The following is a 25,287-nucleotide window of genomic DNA, read 5'->3' as shown; positions in this document are numbered from 1 at the left end:
AGGCTGGAGTGCAGTGGCATGGTCTCGGCTCACTGCACCCTCTGCCTCCTGGGTTCAAGCGATTCTCCTGTAGCTGGGACTACAGGCGTGTGCCACCACACCCGGCTAATTTTTTGTATTTTTAGTAGAGATGGGGTTTCACCATGTTAGCCAGGATAGTCTTGATCTCCTGACTTCGTGATCCACCTGCCTTGGCTTCCCAAAGTGCTAGGATTACAGGTGTGAGCCACCGTGCCTGGCCTGAATTTTTCTTTCAATTTGTCTGTCGTGAATTGATTTGATTTCCTTGTAGAAGGTGCAAAGGATGTAGCCTATTTGAAGGAAACTGGTTGATGGCAATGTCAAGAGTCTACATATGAGACCCCAGTCACAGGAAGGCTTGCTTCTTTGTGTTTATTTTAAAAGATGAAACTCTACCTTTATGGACTGTCTTATGATTTCTTCTTTTGCTGTCAGGAAAGGCTGTGAAATTGTCATTCTCTGATGTTTCAAAGAAGGTCATGACTACTGCTCCCTCATTAATAGGCAGGGAAGATGGATTTGTCTAGAGCAGTTGATAAGTGACTCTCTAGGGCCCAGACTCAGGAAATACTGTAGGATTATGTTTTTTGACTGTGAATGACTTGGACACCATGCCATGGTTGGGACCATGCATATAGAGCCAAACAAAGCCATTGAACACCATTTGCTTTCAAGAAGGAATACATAGAAATGAAAACCAGGAGGCTGATGTGGGGTGAGGGGAAGGGATTGGGTGGGAGTGAGGGTGTCAGAAGAACCTCTTTGGTTTTACCTGGTTCCTCTTGGGGTACCAGGTTCTCTCCCAAGCAAGATGGGTGGTGTGTCCCAATATGTAGTGGTATGTGAATAACTGATTACTAATAGTAAAGTGCCAACATATTTATTGACTTGCTTAAAAGATAAGCAATTCAAGGTTATCACTCTAATAATATGATATCAGGTTGGTGCAAAGGTAATGCAGTTACTGCCACTGCTTTTAATTTAAAACTGCAATTACCTTTGCACCAACCTGATATCACCCTTATGCAATTCATCAGAGGTTTTCACAAATGAGAGAGAAAGGAGTAGTGCCACATAAATCTGTGCTAAGAATGATGTTTACCTATAGCCTTTCTCCCAGTACCATCACACCTGCAGTGAGCAGCTGTTACTGATAAACCATTAGTAAGATTTGTGATTATAAATTATTTTCATGCACTTAAAAAAGATTTCATAAAAATCTGTGTATTCCCAAAGAGGTGTGCCATGTCTATGAATTTATTCTACTGGACATATGTGACACAGTTGAGAATAACTGGGTTAGATCATTCTGTGTGGGATATAATTTATGTTTTTAGAATTGCCCTTGAACTTACTGTGTCATAAGATACATGAATATGCACACATAAATACTTTTTTCCTGCTCCTCTTTCTCCCCTGCCATGGTTCTCTTCATCTGAGAGGTGAAAGAGGAACCGGTGGAGTTGGCTGTGCATTGAGATCTTCCAGTCCCACTGAATCATGCCATAGTGCCTGCTAGGAAGACAGTAATCTAGAGCAGTGCTTCTCTTCTTCGATGTGCATTCAGTCAGCTGAGTATCTTGCTCCAGTCCAGATTCTGATTCAGTAGGTCTAGAGTGGGACTCAAGATTCTGCATTTAAAGCCTCACAGGTAATGCTGGTCTGGTTTATGGACCCCACTTTGAATGACAAGGGTCTAGACTAGGATGTCAAACTTACTTCTGTCTCCTATTTTCCTAGAAGTGTGTTATTTTCTTTGTTGTAGGTTTATGTAAGTATAGCCCCAACAGCAACTATTGGCAAAAAAGTGAATTAGATTCTTCTTGCAGTATGTTTTCTTCCCCCTTGAGATGCCTCTGCATTTACTTGTTTTAATTTGTGCTTCTGGCATTAAAAGCCATGCTTGATACTGGAGCTGTTTTAAAATCCAAAATTGCACTGTGTGCTAAACTGTTTTCTTGCTAATTGTTTACCAAGTCCTTTTGGGGATTGCAGTGACTTTGGCCTCTGATGCAATGGTTAACCCTTAGCAGTCAGGAAGTATGAATCAATGTGGCTAGACTGAGGAAAGGCAGGAGATTGTAAGAGTTAAGAATCCTTTGGGTACAAATAACAGAGCACTGGTCTGAAAGGAGATTAAGCAGCAGAAACATTAATTATCTCACATAGCAAGAAGTCTGGGCATTTGGTTTCAGAGTTGGTACAGGGGCCTAGAGATGTCATGGAGGTCATGGACTCTTTCCTACTTTCCCTTCTGTGCTGCCAGTGGGTGTTGGGCAGCACCTGCTGGCATGGGTTGTATCACTCCCTTACGTCACATCTTCATGGGCTGTCGTCACTACTAGCATCACCTCTTCACATGACCATTCTCAAACAGGAAGGAGATTGGGGAGCAAAGGAGCCTTGTAGGATGGTTCTTTTATTCAGGAGAAAAACTTCCCTGCAAGAGCCTGTACTGTATTATCTTAGGATCTTATAGGTCAGGACTAGGGCAGAGCCACTGACCATTCACTGCTGAAAAAGAATGATATGCCATTATTGGCTTAGATCAATAAGATGAATCTCCCAAGGCCTGGCAAACAAAATCAAGATTCTGGTAGAAAAGAACAGGATATGGATGTTGGGCAGTCAACCAACAGTGTGTGCTCCAGGAACTGATACTGAGAACCAATCATATTCTAAGCTTCTCATTGTAAAGCTTGAGGACCTGTTGCTCAAAGAAGGAAACGAGCAGGCAGTGTCATTGGGACTTAACATTTAGGCTAGGCCTGTTCAATTTTAAAGCACCTCTTTGGAGTGGAAACATGGCTCCTTTGTATGCGCTGTGTCTTCCCTTGCTGCCTGTCTTCTTTCTGTTAGTTTTAGGGATTGTTGATGGCAGACTTACTAGAATCAGGATCCCACAGTATGCCTCTGAATAGGGGCCACATATGTTACATCACACACATTGCTATCTGGCCTTTTTGGCTGTGGGTGTGCTGGAATACCACTATAATAATAGAAGGAAAACTACTCCTGTGTGTAAAGTGGCATGATTTCAAGAAGGAAGCCAGCTCAGTGAGTGTGGGTGGCTGCTGTTCCAGGTCTTGTTGCATCTTGACTTGGCCCACTGGGCTTTCTACTCTGCTTCTTGCCCTGAGCTGTGCTGCATTCTGCTGAACACAGCGCAGGTGCCCAGAAGTGCAACACCCACCTGGAAGATTTAAGTTATCCCTCTGCCTCCTTTGAGTCAGGACAGCAGAAAGCTTTCTCCTGCTCTGGGTTGTAGGGTTTCCTAGTGTAGGTTGGAGGGAAAGGGTGGCCCTCCCAGTTTGCACTCAGACTTGGCTTTCAGTGCCCAGAGGTCTGGTGACATTCTGATGATGGTCAGGCTCCAGGAAAGTGAAAAGTTGCGCCCTTTTCCTCTATAAACAAAAAGAAAACAAACAGAAGAATTAGTATCCAAAGGCTGGATTTAATTATACATAAACATAAAGCAGAAGTGGTGATTTGGTCAGTTAAAGGAGCGAAAGCACTTTGCTAAAGTATACGATAATTGAATAAGCATTGCAATCAGAAGGAAACAATACTAGAATCTTGTTGGCTTCCATATAAATGCTGAATTATGGCCTAGGATGAGCTTTCCTGTTATTCTCAAATGCCCTGGAGGGAAAAAGATTGTGACCAGAGAGTGCTATGATCAGAAACTGCACTTTAGGAAGATTAATGTGGATGTAATAAGTAAGTCTGGACTGCAGTTGGAAGAGGCATGCCTCTGATTCTGTAACTGCTAACTGCTAAAGCCCTGACTTTCCCTGGTCTGTGTTTTTCTTCTCTCACCAAGAAAATCAGGCAAAAGGGCCCTGGGAATTAGCAGCAGAGGATGGTGCCTTCAGTGCTGAGTGTAGTATACTGGGCCCATTAGCATGTTTCTTGTATTTATGTTGTTTAGGTCATGTCATAGTCATTCTATTTAAGTTAATATATTCCCCCAGGTTAGCTCTCACTAAAAGGCCAGGATTGTGTCGAAATCAAAGCTCTGTTAGCCCATGGTGTCTAAACCCACACGGTGCATGTTCACAATTGTGCACAGCCATGTGTACTGGGCATAAGTGGATGCTGTACAACTGACACACATCCTAGTACAAAAATAATAAGAAAATAAGGAACTACATGGTTAAAAAAAAAAGCTCTCTTTAGTCTGTTCCCAACAGAATTAGGAAAATATTTGCTTCTGTTTTCTACTCATTATTATACAGTTTGCATAATTGAAGTCACAATGTACTTCTTTAATCATCCAACGTTGGTGGTATAACATTTTAAGGAAACCTGTGGGACTCGGGAAGGCCGGATGCTGGCAGCCCTGAAAATGTTCCTGAGTGTTTAGAAGAACATTTCAATTTTGTCAGTCAAGTCTTGAGAGTCTCTCATGAGAAAAAAAAAAACAACTGGGACTCAAACCAAATTATAAAGGGATTGGTTTTGATATAAATATGACATTTAGGATTAACCAGTGAACCTCAAACCAGTTTTTCTGTGTTGGGTAATCACAACTTGATCTTTACTCAGAGAAAGAGCTTAGGAGTTGTGGAATCTTAACCCCATTATTGCATTTTGCATTTCCTTCTCAATAAAGAAAAATACATTGAACTTTCCAGAAAAGGAGACTAGGGCTAAGTAACTGACTCCTTTCTGAAGGACTATGAATTTTATTCAGACCCTCAATAACTTGCTCTGTGTTCCTTGGCAAGTCATCTAATCTTTTTTATTCCTTCCTCTTTTCTTAATTCCAATACCTACTAAATCATCATATTTTCTTAAGAATTGGTCTAATCCTCTCCATTTCCAACCTCTCTATTCATATACCGGCTCTGTTGATTTTGCTCCTGGGCTATGGTTGTGGTCTTCCCTGCTTCTAGTCTTTTTCCTTTGCTGAACATCCCTGCATGGTCACTTTTTCCAAATGTTCTTCTTCTCTAACGAGAAAGGGAACGACAGCTGTTAATTGAATCAGGTATAAGTTCCTTTACCTGGTACTCAGACTCTGTGGTTGGTTGGGCCCCTCAACAATCTCACCTAGTACTTCCCTGCTTTTAAAAATCATTGCCTCCATGGAAAAGAAGCTGCTAGTAGGAAAGAACTTTCAGGGTCCCCTGAAGCTGTGGGGGCTCCTGTTGCTCCAGACTCCCACTCAGCCACTTAGGCATCAGTGTCTCTTTTAACTCATTGTAGCTACATTTTAGGAAGCTCTGAACTCTCAAACATTGATCCTGTTACTCTCTGATCAAAGGTTGAAGTGACCTAAGTCAATGTTGTTCAAGCACAACTCGGGTTCCTTTTCAAAGAGAATAGCAGATACTGCAGAAGTTTGAGGTAGGTGAGGCTTGGGTACTCACCCACAGCCTCCCTTACAGGTTTTAGAGAAATCAACTTTTAGACCAAATTTTGCCCTTGGTTAGCAAGCGAGCCCCTAAACAGTTCTCACAATTTGTTCTGTAAGCTCAAGGAAATCCCAGTTCTTTTTCCTCATAGGTGAATGAAAAATTCATTAGAGGCAGACATGCCAAGATTCCAGATGCAGTTTTTGTTTTATCCTTATGCTTGCTATTAGGAATCCAACCATCCACAGAACTGGCTGGGGTATAGTCTACAGTTGGGCTGGACTGGATTGTTTTATTCTGTTCATGCAAGAGTGAGGAGTATATCTGAAATATTTTAGCCACTCTCTGTGTGCTAAGAACCTTTATTTTCAGCAGTGAAAGTCCATTTCTAACATGTTTCATACCTCTCAACAGGTCACTGTTTTCCCTAATAGTAACTCCTTTCGACACTTAGTCACCTGGCTTATACTCATCTATATTTAGATTTGGATAATAGAAATACTTCCAGCAGCTGCCTCTGGCATGCTGAGTTGAGTGCTATCTGAACCCCCCTAGCACTGGACATTCTTGGTTAGAATGCCAGCTGACCACCTAAGTTGTGGTATCACACGGCATATGTTGAAGTATTTTAGGTAAATTTTAGACATCATAACCACACAGTTGGCAGACTTTAGTTTTGCGGACTAAATTAGGCAGGAGAAATCTCTTTTCCAGTTTTTTAGAAATGAATTTGTTGCCAACTACAGTAAGAAAGGGAGTTTTTTCATAAAGATTCCAATGTTTGGCTTCCCTGGGAAAACTGGGATATCCAGCAATCCTGGGTCTGCATTTCTTTATGGCAACTTTCTCCTGGTGCCAAGCAACAGGGGCCTGCCTTGGACCTTGGTTGGAGGGTGCTGACAGTGGGCTCCAGGGCTTCACACAAGGCCCAGCACTCCTAAAGTCTCCTGTCACAGAGACTGAGTATCAAGGGCCCTTGTCACTGAGACTGTAGCTGTTGGTTTTCAGGACCCTCTTTTCTCTATTGTATTCCTGCCTGGCTGCTGTAGGTGTTTTGAGTTTTTGACCCTTGCAGCTGTCAGTTTTTCTTCTTGGCCCACACTTGTGCTTTGCTCATGCCATTTCTTTGTCGAGAATTTGTTTCCTGTTGGGCTTCCTCATCCAAGTCTTCACCTCATCTTCAAGGCTGGCTCCAAGGCCCACTTTGGAGATAGTCTTCCATGACCATTATGGTTATAGCTCCTCTGCTTTTATACAGACAATGTGGTATTTGATTTTATACATTGCATTTGATTTTGCATGTTGTTTTATTGTTTATTGTTTTCATATGTTATCCTACTTAGGTGTGAATATTCTTTTTTTTTTTTTTTTTTTTTTAAGACAGGGTTTCACTCTGTTGCCCAGACTGGAGTGCAGTGGTACAGTCATGGCTCACTGCATCCTCGACCTCCTGGGCTCAAGTGATTCTCCCATTTCATCCTCCTGAGTAGGTGAAATTAACAGTTGCATGCTACTGCACCCACCTAATGAACCATCATGCCCGACAAATATTGTTAAAGTCAAGAAACATGTCTTCTCCTATTTTATCTCTGCCACTGTAAAATGTTTATGCTTATCCCTGCAGCCTTCTTGCCTTGCTTATGAAAAGGCATTGAGTAGCTTATTGATCTACCTAACAGTTGTTGTAAAGAATATTCATACATGGTAAAAAAAAATACGAGTCTTATAAATATGAAAGTAATATAAAAATAGAGGCTGGGCATGGTGGCTCATGCTTATAATTCCAGCACATTGGGAGGCTGAGACAGGAGCTTTGCTTGAGCTCAAGAGTTTGAGACCAGCTTGGGCAACATAGAGAGACTGCATATCTACAAAAAATAAAAATAGATTAGATGGGCATGGTAGCACATGCCTGTAGTCATAGCTACTTGGGGGGCTGAGGTAGGAGGATCGCTTGAGCATGGGAGGTTGAGGCTGCGGTGAGCCATGATCATGCCACTGTGCTCCACCTTGGGCGACAGAGCGAGACTCTATCTGGAAAAAAATAAATACATAAATAAAAATAGGTCTAAATAAGAAGGCCAGTAAGGCCCAACCAGAAAGTTTAAGTCCCTTTCTGGAGTCATACAGTTGGGTAATAGTCTAGCCTTAGGCCTAATCACTGTTAACACTCAGATCTTGCCCATTAGTCCTGTGATGTTTCCTAGTACATCTGTCACTCTCCAAATCAGATAACCATACCTGCAGATCCTCCTCAAGGCTTAGTAGCATTCACACCTCAAAATAAGACCATGACTGATGTTACTGAAATCGCCCGTGCCAAATTACGCAAAGGTGATGAATGCACATCCAACTACTCACCAAGAGCCAGGGTGCTGGAGATGCTGTGTCATTAACAAGGCCATGCAGAAAGCCCTCTGCTGGTGCACCTGTTTAGCATGGAGGGTTGATGTACCTAGATGACAAAGCATCATGTGCAAGGGCAGTGCTGGTGAGGCCAAGGAGGTGATGGGATCAGGGAATAAAAAGTAAGTCGTTCAGTAGGGAGCTTACCATCTGAATCTGAGAGTAGTGATATAGGTAGGGCAGAAGAGGAAAGGGCAGTCAGGTTTACCTGTTATGCTGAAGGATTTTGACTTTTTCCTGAGGGGACAGGGAGCCTTGAAAGACGTTTTTTTTTTTTTGTTTTTTTTTTTTTTGTTTTTTTTTTTTGAGACAGAATCTTGCTCTGTCACCAGGCTAGAGTGCAGTGGCATGATCTCAGCTCACTGCAACCTCCGCCTCCTGGGTTCAGGCAGTTCCCCTGCCTCAGCCTCTAGAGTTACTGAGACTACAAGCATGTGCTACCATGCCCAGCTAATTTTTTGTGTTTTTTTTTAGTAGAAATGGGGTTTCATCATGTTGGCCAGGATGGTCTCGAACTCCTGACTTCGTGATCCACCTGCCTTGGCCTCCCAAAGTGCTGGGGTTACAGGTGTGAGCCACCACGCCCCGCCTGAAAGACTTTTAAGGAGGGCTCAGTCCTGTGACATAGAAAGGCCTGGTCGCTGGAGCCTGGATCTGGGGAAGGAAGGGAGATGGGAACTTAGGAGGCTGCCGCAGAAGTCTTGGCAAGAAGTAATGGTGGATTAAATGAAGGCAGTGGCTGTGGAGAAGCAAAGAAGTGGATGGATTCAGAAGGTGTTAGAGCCTTTTTGTTATTAGGATGACAGCATTCTTTGTTGCTGCTGCTGCTGTTGTTTTTCTTAAAGTAGCTTTTACCCATATCCTCCAGTTATTCCTGCAGTCAGGAGATGGACTGGCTAACCTAATCAAAGGCTAACCACGTGTAGCCTTTGATTCCGTGTTGCCTGAGAAATGTCCATGGTTTTGGACCCAAGTGAATCTGGCTCCATTCCCTTTGGCTGTATAGATGTACCCCTTAGGAAACAAGGACGGCTTTTCACTGTTACTGTTCTGCCACCTCGTTCTAACTGTCATATGCAAGCTATCTCTACAGAATATACCAATTTTTTGTTTATATAACATAAGCACACTATGTGCTTTACTCAAAATGTTCTGTTACTGAGTGCATATAATCTATATACACATCAGCCATACATAGGAGCAAACTGTGTATTTATTCTGTAGTCATAGAGGGAGTAGATGTTAGGATTGGTGTTTTCTGCTCCTGAAATTTTTGTTCTGAGTTTTAAAGACATTTAACCATCTGTTTGAGACTTTAAAGTGAGTGTTCAAAGTGGAGGCTCTGAATAAATATATGAATCATGACAGATATATTGAAAGGGTATTGTCGGTAATAAATTGCTACTATACATCTTTTTCAGCTGTTTGTCTGACTTTTTAAAATGTGTAATATAAGCAGGTAGTATTTTTAAGGAAGTGAAAATATATCTAATGTTAACTATGGATTTTTACCTGGATTATATCTTTTAGGAAGAGACGTTAGGGCGCAGAGTTGCTTCAATTGCATTTAAAAGAATCAATTTTTCCTTAAAGCAGCTTTTACCTGTATCCTTGATTTATAGATGATATGTATTTATTTCATATTATCGTATTATAAAATCATTTTAACAAAAATGAAATGTTGGATTCATCGTTGAACTTCTTTTTAGAAATACAAATTAAGTTGAAATTAGTAGCTTTAAAAGCTTTATCAAATATATTTTTTTTCCAGCAGATATAGTAGATGCTTACACATATTTCAATTCACCTAACTCTTCTCTAAGAGAATGAATTGTATCTTCTCCCACCCACAGGAGACTGAGTGGTTACAGAGATTTCTTTTCACAAGACTTCAGTGTTCTGGCTGCAGTATAAGAATTAAAAGGGCTTTAGAATTGGAAACATATATGCATGTTAAATTATATAGCAGTTTAAAAATATATACTTTTATTCAATATGAACATGAGAGTAGCAGTTGGAACAAAGACTCCATTTGTCAATTTTCATTCCTTTTATTTGTAATTGAAATCCTGTTGGGAGTACTAGTAAATTTAAATATAAATAAAATTCAACATTCAATATATTTCTACTCAGGAAACTGGTTACAATGTTATTAAGTCACAATTGCATAAGCTAACCTTATAGGCCTACAGCAAATGCTAATACATTTTGACCTTGGTTTGTACTTGAGGTTGTTTTTTGGTAATTGCTGTCACCCTGACAGCCAACAAAGGGGACCAGCGAAGGAAAAGTATATGAGAACGATTTGCAGAGGCTCAGACTGCACAGTGCGCTGTGGTGTTTTGAGGTGTTGACTACGTGTTTTTATTACTACCCACCAGCTCACTATCAAGCAGTCCTTGACTTGGCTGTCATTGATAGGTACACTAGTCTTGAGTAATTGGTACTTTAACTTATTAACTACTTTTAACCATTGTGTAAAAATGAAAGCAAGAATAGTGCATTAATAATTGCCAGGCATTCCCTTCTGTACTGTATATACAAATAGAATTTTTGCACATGTGCCTTGTATGTATATATAAGTTGAGTATCCCTAAATCAGAAAATTTGAAATCCCAAATGTTCCAAATTCTGAAACTTTTTGAATGTGAGGTGACATTCAAAGGAAATGTTCATTGGGACATTTCAGATTTCTGGTTTTTGAATGAGGGCACTTAACTAACTTAGTATATAATGTAAGTATTTTAAAATGAGAAAAAATCCAAAATCTAAAACATTTCTGGTCGCAAGCATTTTGGGATGCTCAACCTGTACGGTATGCCTAATTAATTCATCTTCTCATAAAATTAACTTCTAGTATATACTGAGTGTTAAGAAAAATACTGTTTACTTCTACAATCCATTTCATCTGTACTTATGAAAATTGTCCAGAAAATCAGTCTTTGCTGACTAAGGTTTTTTGCATACAGACAAACTCAGGCATGTTGGTTTTATGTATCTTATCTTTATATACCTCAGCTAAAAGCTAAGACCCTTTATATTTAATTTGGTGTACTAAGCTTTTGGACTGGCGGGCTTGTGGCCCATTACCAGTGATGGTGTTCCCCAAGGTGTAGGGGATGACAGAGGGCAGATCTGCCTTTTTTTTCCTGAGAGAGTGCCGTAGACATGTTCGGAACAGTTCATCACCACTGTGAAGCTCACAAAGAAGAGACATGCTAAAAAAAAATCACAATTTATAAGCAATAATGTCTTACATAAAATAAAGGAGATTTTTTTTTCCCTTTCAGATTTTGGAGTAAGTGCGTTCCTAGCAACAGGGGGTGATGTTACCCGAAATAAAGTAAGAAAAACATTCGTTGGCACCCCATGTTGGATGGCCCCTGAAGTCATGGAACAGGTGAAAAAAACAATAAAGTGACTTTTTGATGAACATAGTATAATCGTACAGATCATTAATACACTAACATTTCATTTGTATCTAGCATTTTAGTAGAATGCATCATGTAACTTAAGATTTAATTCTTGATTCCTAGTTAATTAGCAAACGAATGTAAAAGTTATACATCAACAGCTGTGGATTTCTGACATGATATGGACTTGATGATATGTAACATGCCTGCCGTATGATTGTGTTTTTTTTTCCTGCTTACTTTCTTAGGTGAGAGGCTATGACTTCAAGGCTGACATGTGGAGTTTTGGAATAACTGCCATTGAGTTAGCAACAGGAGCAGCGCCTTATCACAAATATCCTCCCATGAAAGTAATTACAGTTGGAAATACTATGTCGGGGTTGAAATGTGATTGGATGGAATCAGTTTTCTAATTGTCTTCAACATCTTCATCCTTCTCTTAGACCCAAGGAGAATTAATGGAGGAACACAGCCAAGTTGAACATTGTCTGATTTTCTCAGTGGACAGAATAGGACAAAAGTAGCATAATTCCCAGTTTTGAAGCTTGCTTTATAGTCTCAGCACAGAGTTGAGAAAATAATGTGATCAGATTGGTCGATGGAGGTTGATAGCTATGACAAATGCTGGTCATTACTCTTTTGATAGCAGAAAAATGCTAGGTTCCCAAAGAAAATCTCAAAATAGATTATGGTGATGTCATCTCTGCAAATGGATTTCCCAGATTTTCAGGCCTTTTTTTTTTTTTTTGCTTTTTAAGTGGACTATAACATTTTTACCCCTGCTGTCCTAGTGTAATGTTGGCAACTCATCTGATACAAGAGAGCCACAGTGTTTTTAGGATGCTGTTTTCACGTGTCTGCTGTTCTTTTAACTGGCTTATACCTCGTTGTTGTTCTTAGTTCTGAGATAGTGGTATCAGGGCTAATTTACCCAACTGGATTTTGTTTTGAGGCTGAAATAGTTTAGTGAAATTATAATGCTGTTTTACATAGAGTATGGTCTATGACTCTTTCATGGTTATTGGAAAAATTTGGGAGGATTTATTTTAAAAACCCAAGAATAAAAAGTGAGTTTTACTGATTTAAAAGAAGTAATATATTGTAGAAAGTTTGGATATGCAAGTCAGACTAAAGAAGAAAAACAATCATCTATAATCTCATCAACCACAGACAATCTCTACTAAGGTTTTAGTGTAATTCATTTTATTGTTTTCTCTCTATATATATATTTAACATAGTTAGGATTTTAGTGTATGTGTGTGTGGATACATATACCGGATTTTGTTAGCAGAAAATTTAAAATTGAAGTATAAACAATTGAAGTGACCTTTTGAAGAAAAAGCACTGAAGTAATGCTGAAGGATTTTTTCTTTCATTCAGTTTTTCTTTCTTCATTTTCTTTCTTTCGCCTCTTCTTAGTGTTTCCCACCTGAATTCAAAGTCGCACTCCCAGCCTGAAGTCCTCTAGGAATTTCTTCAGAGTTCTCAGTCCCCCACTTTCTCCTGTGGGCTATTATCCTCCACAAACAATAAGCCGTCACTTTCACGCTTCATCTATTCACACATGTGAAAGTGTTTGAAAAGAAGCTTGACATGTATAGCATTTGCATAAATTAAGGCTGAAGTATGCATTAATGAGGTTTATTCATCGTACAGGCTAGTAGTTTTCTACACCCTCCACTTTTTTTTTTTTAAAGCAAATAATTTTGAAGTTAGTATGAAAGAGTGGAATTTTTACCTTTTTGATTTAAAGTTGTATTTTTATTTTGTTTTGTACCCCTCCAAAAGCAGCAAGGACTTTGGATTTGATGACAGTTTTTAGCCACTCAGTTATATTCTGGCTATCCTTCAGTGTCTTACTCTCAGTTTTGCCAAGTCTTTTAGCAATTTTCTGTATGTTTTCTCTTTTTTTTTTTTTGTTTTAAAGGAAATCATGTTACCTCCTGGGATGTTGCGGTTTTATTTTTAGGGCCAGTAATGTGTTACAGAAGCCTTGAGTACAGGCAGTTCCTTACTTATGAATGACCTGTACACATGAACAGTCATGCCTCTGGCTCTCTCTCTCCTCCACCCGCTTTCCCAACCAGCCTGTGCTGGAGCTACGTGCTCCTCGAGGCGGTACATGAGCCAGTTCCCAGGAAGCTCTGTCTGGGATCATTCTCAACACATAGAGCAAATTTTGTAAATTCTGTCAATGGAATAACAAAAAGGTTAAAGGGGGCATGAACAGATTTGCAGTGGCAATGGATACTTTCAATACACAGTTTCTGCAAAGTTAAAATCATGGGAAAGCACTTTGTATCTAATCAGGGATGGTTTTTTACACTTCTATGAAAAATTCAAAACTAGATTGTAGCAATTGCTGTACTGAGATTCTGTCTTGTGTGTTTCTGCTGCAGGTGTTAATGTTGACTTTGCAAAATGATCCACCCACTTTGGAAACAGGGGTAGAGGATAAAGAAATGATGAAAAAGTACGGCAAGTCCTTTAGAAAATTACTTTCACTGTGTCTTCAGAAAGATCCTTCCAAAAGGTAAGTGAAACTTAGTGGATGAGTTAATGACCTGGTTTGAGCCATGACAAAGCTTTGTTTGTAGATGGGGAAAGGCTTTGTGAGGACACTGGAAAGGTATTTCTTGTCTGGGAAACCCTGCTCTGGTCCCCAGATTTCCAACCTGTTAGTGGAAGACAGTGTGGGTCCAAGGGGGAAAGAAGTGGGTGAAGAATAAAGGAGAGGCAGAGGAAGAATTGTGGCGTTAATAAGATTCACTGTGCTTGTTAGGTGTGGGCTCTGTCATCAAAGGAAATGAAGTAAAACAGAAATCAAAAGAAACTGGCAGTGCTACATTCAGAAGCTGAGCTAATACTCTGCACTGTGTAGGTTGAGCTGACCTCTCAGGATTTGAATATCCTGCTAGCTCCAGTCTAAACTAGGCAGAGCTGTTGAATTTTGCATGAGCTTCCTGTTAGTTGCAGAACAAGTTGTTGGTGCTGTTTAAAAGATTATCGGTAAAGAAGATTAAGGAAATTTTTTTTTACCTTAAAAAGATTAATCATGTAAACAGAAGCAAATGGCCTTAAATTAACATTAGTGTTTCCTATTTATTCTTTGGTTATTGCCCTGCACTGTACTGTGTCTGCTTTCTGATTTCCTTGCTTCCTTCTTAATTTCTGTGACTTTGAAATATCCTGGTTAGTGATCATGGAGCCCTCTGTTCTTTGTCACCTAGAGGAGATTGTTAATTATGTGAACGGCCTTGCCTGGGTAAGGTCCCTTTGCAGGTACCTAGTTGTATATGGCGTTAGTCTAGCACAGACCACGAGAGGCCTCTGAGAAGTTCCTGTCTATATCCAATTTGTTCCTTATATTTTAAAATGTAATAACTGACTTCTCTTCTGAAACTTCTTTTTCAGGGAAGGACTCTGCTGTTAGAAGTGATTCCTTTATTTTGATCTTAAATTTTTATGAAACTTGTTAAGCCTTTACACAGTAACTTACTGTTTGAGTAGGCAAGCCTTCTCTAGATTAAACAGTTTCCATAATTGTACCCATTGTTTGTAGCTGCTCACTTCATTCCTTTACATTTACTGAATTTGCCTTGAATTTTTTCCATATCGGTCACTTTTCTCATGGAGCCAGGAATGAAGACTGCTATTAGCCATCTTGAATTATTTATTGTAAAAGGGATGATTACTTTGTCATACCTATGTACTATTTCTATGTAAACATCTCATTTGTCATTTATATTTGATTTGTAGGACTTGTTTTTCTTCCACAATTTTTTGATCTTTCATTGAGATTACTTCTTCAACCTCCATTTGGGTGAAATGCTCTTAGATTCTAATTTTGTTTTCCAACATTTGCTTATCTTCCCCTTGAATTTTGTGTCATCTTCAGTAAAATTTTTTGACATCTTCAAGAAAACAGAATTTGATCCTTCATAGCCCAGCAAGAGAAGTTCTTGTCTTTCCAGTTAGTACTAGATTATTACTGATGGTCTTCCTGATTCTTGAACGACAGTAATTGAGATTCCACCTAGTGGTTGTGATTTGTAATGTCACACAATTCCAGCTTTTTAAGAAAATTGTTCTTTAGGGTAGAATTGTTAGTGTACTTAATGATATAATAGTATATTTCTTTAGGAGATTTGTATGTGATTTGGTCAAAACAAATTAGATTGACATACATTATATTTAACAAAATGTTTTTATTTCTTTTCTTTTTTTCTTTTTTTCTTTTTTTTTTTTGAGACAGAGTCTTGCTCTGTCACCAGGATAGAGTGCAGTGACGTGATCTTGGCTCACTGCAGCCTCCGTCTCCCAGGTTCAAGTGATTACCCTGCCTCACCCTCCCAAGTAGCTGGGACTACAGGTGCACGCCTCCACGCCTGGCTACTTTTTTTTGTATTTTAGTAGAGACAGGGTTTCACCATGTTGGGCAAGATGACCTCGATCTCCTGACCTCGTGATTTGCCTGCCTCGGCCTCCCAAAGTGCTGGGATTACAGACGTGAGCCACCGCACTCAGCCCATTTTTATTTCTTAATAATCTTGAAAATCTTTCTGGATTTTATTCATTATATGAGTTTAAATATCAGGTTCCTTCTACTCCACCAGAAAAAAATATATATATATATTCTTTAGAGGAGAGTCGTATACCATATGTTCAAAATCTTCAAATCTTTCATTCAGAGACTACTCTCTTAAAAACATTGTTGATGTACAAAGCATTAATTGTTTAAGGTCTTCTTTTAGATATTTTCTCTGTAACTTAATCTGTTCTCACTATTGTGCAATTGTTCTCTATACCAAACAGCTGTAGACTGTTAGTGGCACATCACCTTTCCAGGTAGCTCTTTCTTACAATGAAAAGATACATAGGTTGATTGGGGGTGGGGGGGCAAAATCTATGACCTGTAAGAATGGAAAAAAGCAACATTGTTGAATTACTTTTTAGATAGGTTGCAATTTCAACATATGAATCCATGACTAATTTGATAAGTAAACCTTGAATTCCTGCACAATAATAAAAGAAACCAGGAATATTTTCTACCTTTGCTTTTGTCATTCAAGAGTTCTTGCCGTTTCTCTGTCCCCTTTCTATCCCTCTTTTTATGCTTGATTCAGATGCTACATCTTCCTAAAGTTAGGTACCTGTGGGTGGGATTCCTAGCTCTACTTTTTCAAGATCTGTATGACTTAGCTTTCTTGTCTGTACAATGGGCCTTAAAAAACCCACTTCATAGGATCGCTATGAGGATGGGAAGAGAGAATGCACTTCAAACACATAGCACAGTACCCAGGGAGTCTCTTAAGTACTCATGAGGTTAAGATTGCCATTCATTATTTGCCTTTTTTTTCCTGACCAAGTGGAGTTGTTGAAACTTTTATGCAATAACTACAGTATATCGAAAATATATCTTTTATAGCACTTATTACACTGTGTACTCTTATTGATTTATACACCCCAATTCCTCAAAAGTTTGTAAGTTTTTTAGGAGAACTCGTGCTGCTTATCTTTATATCCAGTGTCTGGTCTGTATTATATGCTCAGTACCATTTCTTGAACAACTAGAGATGATTGGGAACTTGCAATTTGGGGGTGATTTGGACCCATTGAAGAGTGTTTAATAAACAGAAATCAGATTTGAGTAGGTTGGAGAGTGAATGCAAAATTTTTGCCAGTTTTTATTATTTCTGTTGCCTAAATGTAGATCATCTGCCTATAATCTGAAAGCAATTTACTTGTGCCAAAGCCCTGGTGTTGCCGAGTACCTTACGAGCAGTGAGTGAAAAAATATTGCGAGAAAACAGTGACCAGCACAGATTCACTCATATGCATCAACTCTCAGGCTGCTGAGAATAGGCTGTGGTTTTTTTTGTCAACCTTGAGAGCTCATGGGACTTTCCTCATAAAAGAGAGCTGGGGTGTTGCAGCCCTTTGGGTCGTCTGAGTCTGTGTTCTGCATTGGCGTAGACAGAGAGTTGCTTATATTTGCATACCAGAACATTTTGCTATTTCTTAAAAATAAAAGAACCTTAATCTTATAGACTACAGGCTTTGTGTGGCTAGCAACTGTAAAAAGAACCAACTTTTTTTTTTTTTTTTTTTTTTTTTTTTAAGCAACAAGGGGGATGATGTTGCATTGATAAATCCTTAAGAAAGGAATATGACTTGAATATTTCTTTTGTGGGGAGTGGTGTGGGGAGGAAAGCAGCTCTGCTTGAGGTCAAAGGGCTGTTGGAACTTATTAATGCAAATTGTTAGAACTATTTAAACTATATCATATTCATCTAGAGTCTTTTGAAAATTATTTTAAGTCTCAGTGGACTTTGGTTCATCCATATGTATTAGCTGAATCCTTTAAGAGATTTTCTTCTGAGAATGTTGTTACTTGCAGACTGCTGCATTGTTTTTAAGGATTTAAAATTGAATCATCATTCAAAGGCTGGACCATTATTTTGGTTACTGGTAACATTTTAGCATTTCTCATAAAACTGTTGGTACTTACATTGTGCTGAATTGTTTGATGTTTGCTAGTGGCCATGTAAGATGTGACTGTGCTTGCAGAATTTTCTCCTGTAGTACTCAGCTAAAAGGTAGGTGGCACTGGTGGTTCCACATTAGCCAGGCATTGGTAGTCACTGTGGCATAAAATAAAAATAGATAAATGAGGAAAATAAAAAACAAAAAACCCTGAAATCAAATGGGCAGCAGGCACCTCTGCTTTTCTCACACTTTCTTTCACTGTCTTCCGTCTGTCATTTTCTTTTTTTTTTTTTTTTTGAGACAGAGTCTTGCTTTGTCACCCAGGCTGGAATGGAATGTTGTGATGATCTCGGCTCACTGCAACCTCTGTCTCCTGGGTTCTAGTGATTCTCCTGCCTCAGCCTCCTGAGTATCTGGGATTACATGCACCTGCCATCACACCCGGCTTATTTTTGTATTTTTAATAGAGATGGGGTTTCACCATGTTGGCCAGGCTGGTCTTGAACTCCTGACCTCGAGTGATCCGGCCTCCTAAAGTGCTGGGATTACAGGTGTGAGCCACCGTGCCTGGCCCCTCTGTCATTTTCTTAATTTCTTCCAGTTTATCCCAAAGTGATAAACACTTCAGCTGATTTGAGCAAAGAGAAACCTCTGATCTGCTATTTAGTTACTCTCTATATAAAGTTGGAATTACCTATTACTTAACAAGCCTATAAAAAAAGAAGGCGGCTTGTTTAAACCAATTCTGTTTTGTTACCTGATTGTGTTTTTGTACTTACTGATGAAGGCTAAGAGTGGAGTGGAGTGCAGAGAAAGGAGTTTCCTTTGTAGCATGCTTTTCCCTTTTACATTGTTGGTTACCATGGCAATGACCTTGCTGGAGAAGGCAAAGTATTTTCCCAGCCCTGTATCTCAAGGTATCCCTGGTACTTCCCAGCTTTCTCTCTACATCATCCTACACTTGACCCTTTGTGTGTGGGGAGGAGGATTTTTGGTGGGGGTATGGTGCAGAGGAGACAGGGAGGCACTTTGCTTCCTTACGTTGGGCATTTCCTCTGTCCTCTTTTTTTGCTAGCGTGGGTCTCATTTTTATTAAGTCTTTCTCCTGTTCCCCACCGTATTGAACAGATGCTTAGATTTTGGTGCTAACTGAATCTAGCTCCAGGAGTTGTAGTGCTGTGTCCAAATGTGTAGCAGCATCACTTTCCCCCATATTTGATTATAGTATCAAATTGAGCTTTAGCAGTTTCTGTTCTGTGCTAGGTATTGGAAACATACAAAGGAATCCTATGAGGTCCCTGCCTTGGAAGGACTCGTATCCTAGTGGAGTGAAGCGGGGACACATAGGAACAGATAAATACATGATGGGAATGTGGGTAGCATGGAGCATGAGTGCCAGTTAGGGAGCAGTGCCTTCTGCTTGCAGGAGCTAGGAGAGGTATCTTTGAAGATGACATTTAAATTGGCTCTTGACTGATGAGCGAGGGTGTGCCAGTTGGTTATGAAAAATTTGGAAGCAAGAAAAGCAGTGTGTGCTTTGTCATGAAAGAGCAAGAGATGAGTGAGAACATCGTTGCAGTTCAAGGGTGGCATCTCTTGGGGTTGTGGGGCGATGAGGATGGAGAAGTCAGGGCCTAGAAGACTTGCTTCTGTCTCAGGCCACTGAAATGCATCAGGATAGGTAAAAGAGGATCAGATTTTTTTTTTTTTTTAAGATGCTAATTTGGGAAGCAGTGGGGATGATGGATGATGGGTTGGAAGTAGCAAGGGAGAAGTAGTGAGCCACTAGCTGGGGGCGCTGTTTTATTTAACTATATTAGCCAGAGGTGATGAGGCCTTTGAACAGAACAGTGGCCTTGAGTTTTTTTCATCATTGTGATTTTCATAGGGTTCTTTTCACATTTAAAAAAATTAAATCCAAGTTATTTTGTATGCTTCTTAGTTTTTAAAATGTTGTTTCATGTTGTGAGGTTCCTAAACATGATATTTTGGTCCATTTCGGAGTCCACTGTAAAGTGGTTCTACTACATGTTCCCTCAGGAGCCCTTCTCCTTCCTCCAAGGTGTTTGAATGTGCTGCTGCCCCTCTTGCTGTCGAGCAGCACACTCTGCTCTTACCTGCTAGATTGTGACTTGTTGGAGGTATTATTTATGTCTGCCATCTTCACTATAGTATGCCTACCACCTAGCATAATGCCTGACAAACTGTGGGTGCTTAGTAAATATGTACTGAGAGAATGAAAGGATGAATTTGGAGTAGCTAGAGGCAAAAACATCTGCTGGTGATCAGGAAAAGTATACATTAAAATAACAACCAAAGTTGAATCATGTGAAAGAGTTATGCTATAGTGTTTAGTTCTAAGACCTGTTTATAACAGGTGCAGATTCATGGCCTACCTGTTGTTTAGACCCTTAGTTACTCAAAGCAATTAGCTGGTAGATATGGAGAGCCAGGGTTCTTTGTCAGGTACCTACCTGCAACCAGTGCTCCACTTGAAATCTGAGGAAAAAAGCAGTAATGATTTAAACAGAAAATTTCTTTGCACAGAAATAGTTTCTGGGGCCCCTATAGACTTACACAGTTTGTGTACTGATGCACTTGATGACGTTTTCTAATTCTTTCTATGCTTGGGTTTGACCCCTAGGAATATTTTAGTGGAGCTTCCTGATTTCAAAGCAGCAGTTTCCAATTGTTTCAAGCATGAGGATTCCTTTTAAACTTGCCCCACCCCACCCCCTGCTACAATATTATTTATGTGTTTGGTAATTGTTGCCTAAGATAATACCTAATGATACTCAATAATGCATCCCTCCTCCTTTCTCTCCCATTATCTTATTATGAAACGCTTAAAACATATGGAAAAGATGAAAAAGCAGTGCATTGTTCACTTCTATACTGTCACCTAGATTAAACAATTATTAACATTTTCTATAATTGTGATATTTATGTTTTATTTGCTGAACTCTGAAAGTAAGAGACTTAATACTTTAGCTTGGATTTCTTATAAACAAGGACATGTTCCTACACAACCACAGTACTTTTCCACACCTAAGGAAATGAAGAGTGCGTTCCTAAAATTATCTAATATTTAGCATATTCACACATCTCTAATTATTCCCAAATGTCCTTTGTAGCTTCTGCATCTTCTTTCTCAAGCCTAGAATCCAGTCCAGGGCTGTGTGTTGCATTCGGTTTTAATGTTTTGTAAAGTCTGTTGAGTCTAGAACAGTTCCTTCAATCTCCCTGAAAGAAATCAGACCAGTCGTCTTGCTCAGCACCCTACTCTCTGGTTATTTGATTCTTTCTCATGGCTGCGTTTTTGGAAGGAACTATTGATGAAGGAAGCTATTCTTTGTGTAAGAATGTCAGTCAGTATACAAGGAAGATAGAAGTAGGAACTCAATATTCTGCTACTTCCTATGAAATAATTATTGAAGGCAAAGATATGAACACAATTAGCAGAAAGGTTTTCAGGAACAGGATATTCATAAAATGTCAAAGTATTACCCAACAGAACACTTGCTAATTGCAGTGGGGGAAAACATGACCTTTGCAATGGAGAGTTTAGGTGCCTGGGGGGACTGATGGTTAAATTTAGCATCACTAACAGTGGAGTGATCTAACAGGACCTGCCTCTGAGGTGCTGCTGTAAGAAGTGTGTGCCATCATCTGTGAAGTATTCTTGCCCCAAATGCTTAATTAAATCTCTTCAAGCCTTCAGACCTAACTTAGAGTTTACAGGAAATACGGGCTAGAGAAGCAAGTTGAATGACACCATGAGGAAATAATCACACCATCTAGTAATGCTTCTAAATGAATTTGCATTTTATTAATCACGATCACATTTACCTTCACCTGGCAAACAGCAGTCCATATGCACTTGAGACAGGTTTATTGAGCAGGCAAACAGAGCGTGGACACGATGTGTGAACCGCTTGCAGTACCTGCTGCTCTTGGGGAAGCACAGAGCACAGTAGAGTATGCTTTCTTTGACAGGGTCATATAGTAGCTTGTATGGTTTCTTAATAAATATAGAAATTTAGCTCACAGATGTGTCAGTCTGCCACCTTTTAGAAACACTGAATTCACTTAGTTAAGTGTAAGGATGAAGGATGGAAAATTGATTCTGCCCCAAGCACTTTACATACAGAAGTTTATCTGTTTGGCAGTAGAGGTATTTGGAAAGAACTAGAAAATTGGCACAATTTAATTTGGTGCCAGCCTATGATGAATTTGGTTCTGAGTTTTGCTATTCCTGAAATTGGTCTTCCAGAAATACTCTTAAGGTTAAATTGTTTCATCAAGGCAGTGCATTTATTAAGTGGTCATTGTTTCAACTCTAATTTATTATTGATCTTTCAGGCCCACAGCAGCAGAACTTTTAAAATGCAAATTCTTCCAGAAGGCCAAGGTAACATGCTTAAAAACCCAAGTAAAGCTATTTTGAAATCACTGTGAATTTATATGTATCGTATTTGATGTTAAACTGTTGGGAATATTTATTTTGCAGAACAGAGAGTACCTGATTGAGAAGCTGCTTACAAGAACACCAGACATAGCCCAAAGAGCCAAAAAGGTAAGTGCCATTAGCCTTCATGACCCTGTGGGAACCAGTCCCCAGGGAAATGAAACCCGTAGAAAAATTGGAAAAAGATTTCCACATATGCAGGATATGCTATTCAGAGGCTATCTCATTAGTGATTACTCAGATAACTGCATTTGCCTTTTGGTTATCTCAGCTAGTTGTTGTACATTTGGGTGTGGAAACAATTTGAATCTCAAATGATTTCATTTTTCCCTTTATCAGCTTTGCTTAAAGAAGGTCAGAAAGGAGGGGATATGATGAGGTTGAAATACCGGAGAGGTAAAATATCCTTGAACGTCTTTCCTTTGGGTTTTACGGAAGAGGCATGATCACTTTTTAGATACGGTTTGTAACGATGAAGATAAAAAGCACAAGTTTTCGTGGTTTGAATAGCTGTGAGATAGCATTCTTTCCTCATAAAAGACCTATGGTCCCTTTTTTAGGTTACCTTATGTTAAGTAAATTATGGTAATGATTAGCTGAAAAATTTTCCATTCTAGGTTTTAGATTTTTAAAATGGCATGTATGTATGTATGTATGTATGTATGTATGTATTTATTTATGTATTTTTCCAGAAACTTATTTGTAATTACAGATTTCATCGTGGTTGAAACCTAATACAATTTAACCTTTGGTTTGGTTTAGTTTGGTTTTTAAATTAAATTAGATATTTATAATTAAAAATATGTATATAGTAACATATTTTAAAAAGGAGGTTCTTTTCCCCCATTTACAGTTACAGAGAAAGCTGACATGAATCTGTGTTGTCTGTGCTGTAAATAAAAATGGGAAAGAAATGTGTTTTAGGGATTTTATCTCATCTTGCCAAGGTATACATAACTGAATGTTAAATTCCAGATATTGCCTTTTCTAAAATATTCTGTAGAAAATGCATTAGCTGATGCTTTAGAATTGTTTTAAATGGATTTTCAAGTGGGTTTTAAGAAATGTCCCACTCTGTGAAGGTATCTGAGCTTCTCTCCTGGACCAGAAGAATTCTGTGGGGTGGGCTGGTTTCTGGACTGTGATTGGGGAGGACTGATGTGTTGACTTTGGAGATATGAGCCCAGTTGGTCTCTGAGGGGACAGGGAGCGCTGAGCAGATGGTCCATCAGAGTGGAATATCTGAAGGGGAAGGGCAGAAAACCTAAAGCTTTCGTTTGAGGCCACTGGAGTTTGAGGACTCCTATCAGAAGTCTGGAGGAGATGCCTGGGGAGATTCCCAGGAGTGTTGGAGTCTAGCATGGGGTCTTTTGATCAAGTATTTAAAATGTCAGCCAGAGTTGAAAACGCCATTTGAAAGCCATTAGCTTATATAGTACATGTCCTCAAAGGACTTTTTCTTATTTTTGGGTCCACACTTCTTTTGCTGGAAGTGTCATGTGATCCTATCCTGTTAGCTGGTCCCTGAGAGGTGTTTTCCAGGCCCCTTTCTCTCTGCAGCTTTGGCCTCACACTCCAGCTCCTTGCTGAGTGGCCTGCCAGCCTCCCTATCGCGGTGACTCCACAGGGCCCACCTTCTCTCCCAAGCCTAACCTTCCTGTGCTCTGTATTTCTCTCCAAGCCCCCCAGCCTCAGAGCCCTGGGACTATATGTGAGCCCTCTTCCCTACCCTGTCTTTCCCATCTAACTGCTCTCCACATCTTCTCTACGATTCCCTCTGCAATTTTGGTTGAAACCTTTTTCTCTACTATTTTTAACTGGACAATTGAAATAAATTTCTAACTGTTCCATTCTTCCTTTCTGTTCTTTCTTAGGCATTTCTACAAGATTAACTTTCTGGTCACATCACTTAATTGCTCAAAAGTGGTTTCCAAAATTAAACAGGAACAACCAGAAGAGCAAATAAATGAAAAAATAGGAATTTAAAAAATAGTTCCTGTCTAATAAAGACCAAGATCCTTAGCCTTAAATTTATGGCACTATTTCAACTTCCAGTCTTACATTCTAACCTCCAGCCAAACTGAACCATCTGTGGTTCCCACTGTGTAACCCATACTTTCCTTTGGAGGTTTTTGAAATTTGAAAAAAATGACGAATCTGTTCAGGCTGTAACCTTCATTTCTTTCTTTTTTTAAAAAAACAAAAACAAAAACAAAAAAACTTACTTTGCCAGTCATGGTGGCTCCCACCTCCCACCTGTAATCCTAGCACTTTAGGAGGCTGAGGCAGGCGAATCACAAGGTCGGGAGATGGAGACCATCCCGGCTAAATGGTGAAACCCTATCTCTACTAAAAATACAAAAATTAGCTGGGTGTGGTGGCTGGCGCCTGTAGTCCCAGCTACTTTGGAGGCTGAGGCAGGAGAATCATTGAACCAGGGAGTCGGAGCTGAGATTGCGCTGTTGCACTCCAGCCTGGTGACAGAGCAAGACTCTGTCTCAAAACAACCACAAAAAACAACAACAAAAACTTATTACATATTAGTGTGCTGTGCGTTCTGAACCCCAGTTTGCATCTATCTTAATAAGCAACTAGAGTTCTATGAGATGTGATTTTTCAACCATGTCTTCTGCTATTTACTTGCTCTTTGCTTTTAGATGAACCTCAGGTCTTGTTCCATCATCCATCCCTTCAAATGCAAGGTGGCCGCACAGCTCAGTGTCACACAGGAGTAAAGGGAGAATTAAAATTAGTTCTGTAAGCATCCTAGAGAAAAGAGAGTGGCCTGTTTTGATGTTATCCTGGCTCTCTAGTTTCATAATATTGGCTGTTTTCCCATCATAATTCTAATTTTAATGAGCAATTGGGTTATCATCTACCCTCCACCCCTCATCTGTGGGTTCTTGGGCATACACTGCCCAGGACAGCATAGATCATGGTGCATTTCTCATTCATAGTAAGTGCCCACAAATGTTTACTGACCGAATGATCACGTGCCAAGGAAAAGCCCTTTGAAACTGTTTTCCACTCATTTGAACCCCCAGAATACTTGGCATACATGTGTTCCTAGGATTCCTTTTGTGTGGGCAGTCTGCCCGCAACCCCTGCTCTGGCTTGTGATTCTGGTAAA

General features: G+C 39.6%; 1 protein-coding gene across 4 annotated transcripts in view; it reads left to right on the top strand.

The window, feature by feature from the left end:
• LOC105483292 (serine/threonine kinase 39) overlaps positions 1-25,287 on the top strand; it is a 293,955-nt gene that overhangs the window by 96,400 nt on the left and 172,268 nt on the right. For all 4 annotated transcript variants that reach the window (XR_988152.3, XM_011744080.2, XM_011744081.2 and 1 more), the window contains exons 6-10: positions 11,078-11,187; positions 11,449-11,550; positions 13,600-13,733; positions 22,052-22,100; positions 22,200-22,265. Coding sequence is in view for 3 of the 4 variants with exons in the window: in XM_011744080.2 (XP_011742382.2) it covers positions 11,078-11,187; positions 11,449-11,550; positions 13,600-13,733; positions 22,052-22,100; positions 22,200-22,265 (461 nt within the window). In the remaining variant the exon portion in view is untranslated. The remainder of the gene's footprint in view (positions 1-11,077; positions 11,188-11,448; positions 11,551-13,599; positions 13,734-22,051; positions 22,101-22,199; positions 22,266-25,287) is intronic.

The sequence above is a fragment of the Macaca nemestrina genome, chromosome 11 (genome assembly GCF_043159975.1).
Source record: "Macaca nemestrina isolate mMacNem1 chromosome 11, mMacNem.hap1, whole genome shotgun sequence".
NCBI classification, from domain to species: domain Eukaryota; kingdom Metazoa; phylum Chordata; class Mammalia; order Primates; family Cercopithecidae; genus Macaca; species Macaca nemestrina.
The sequence above is the reverse complement of the archived record's forward strand: the minus strand, read 5'-3'. Positions and strand labels throughout refer to the sequence as shown.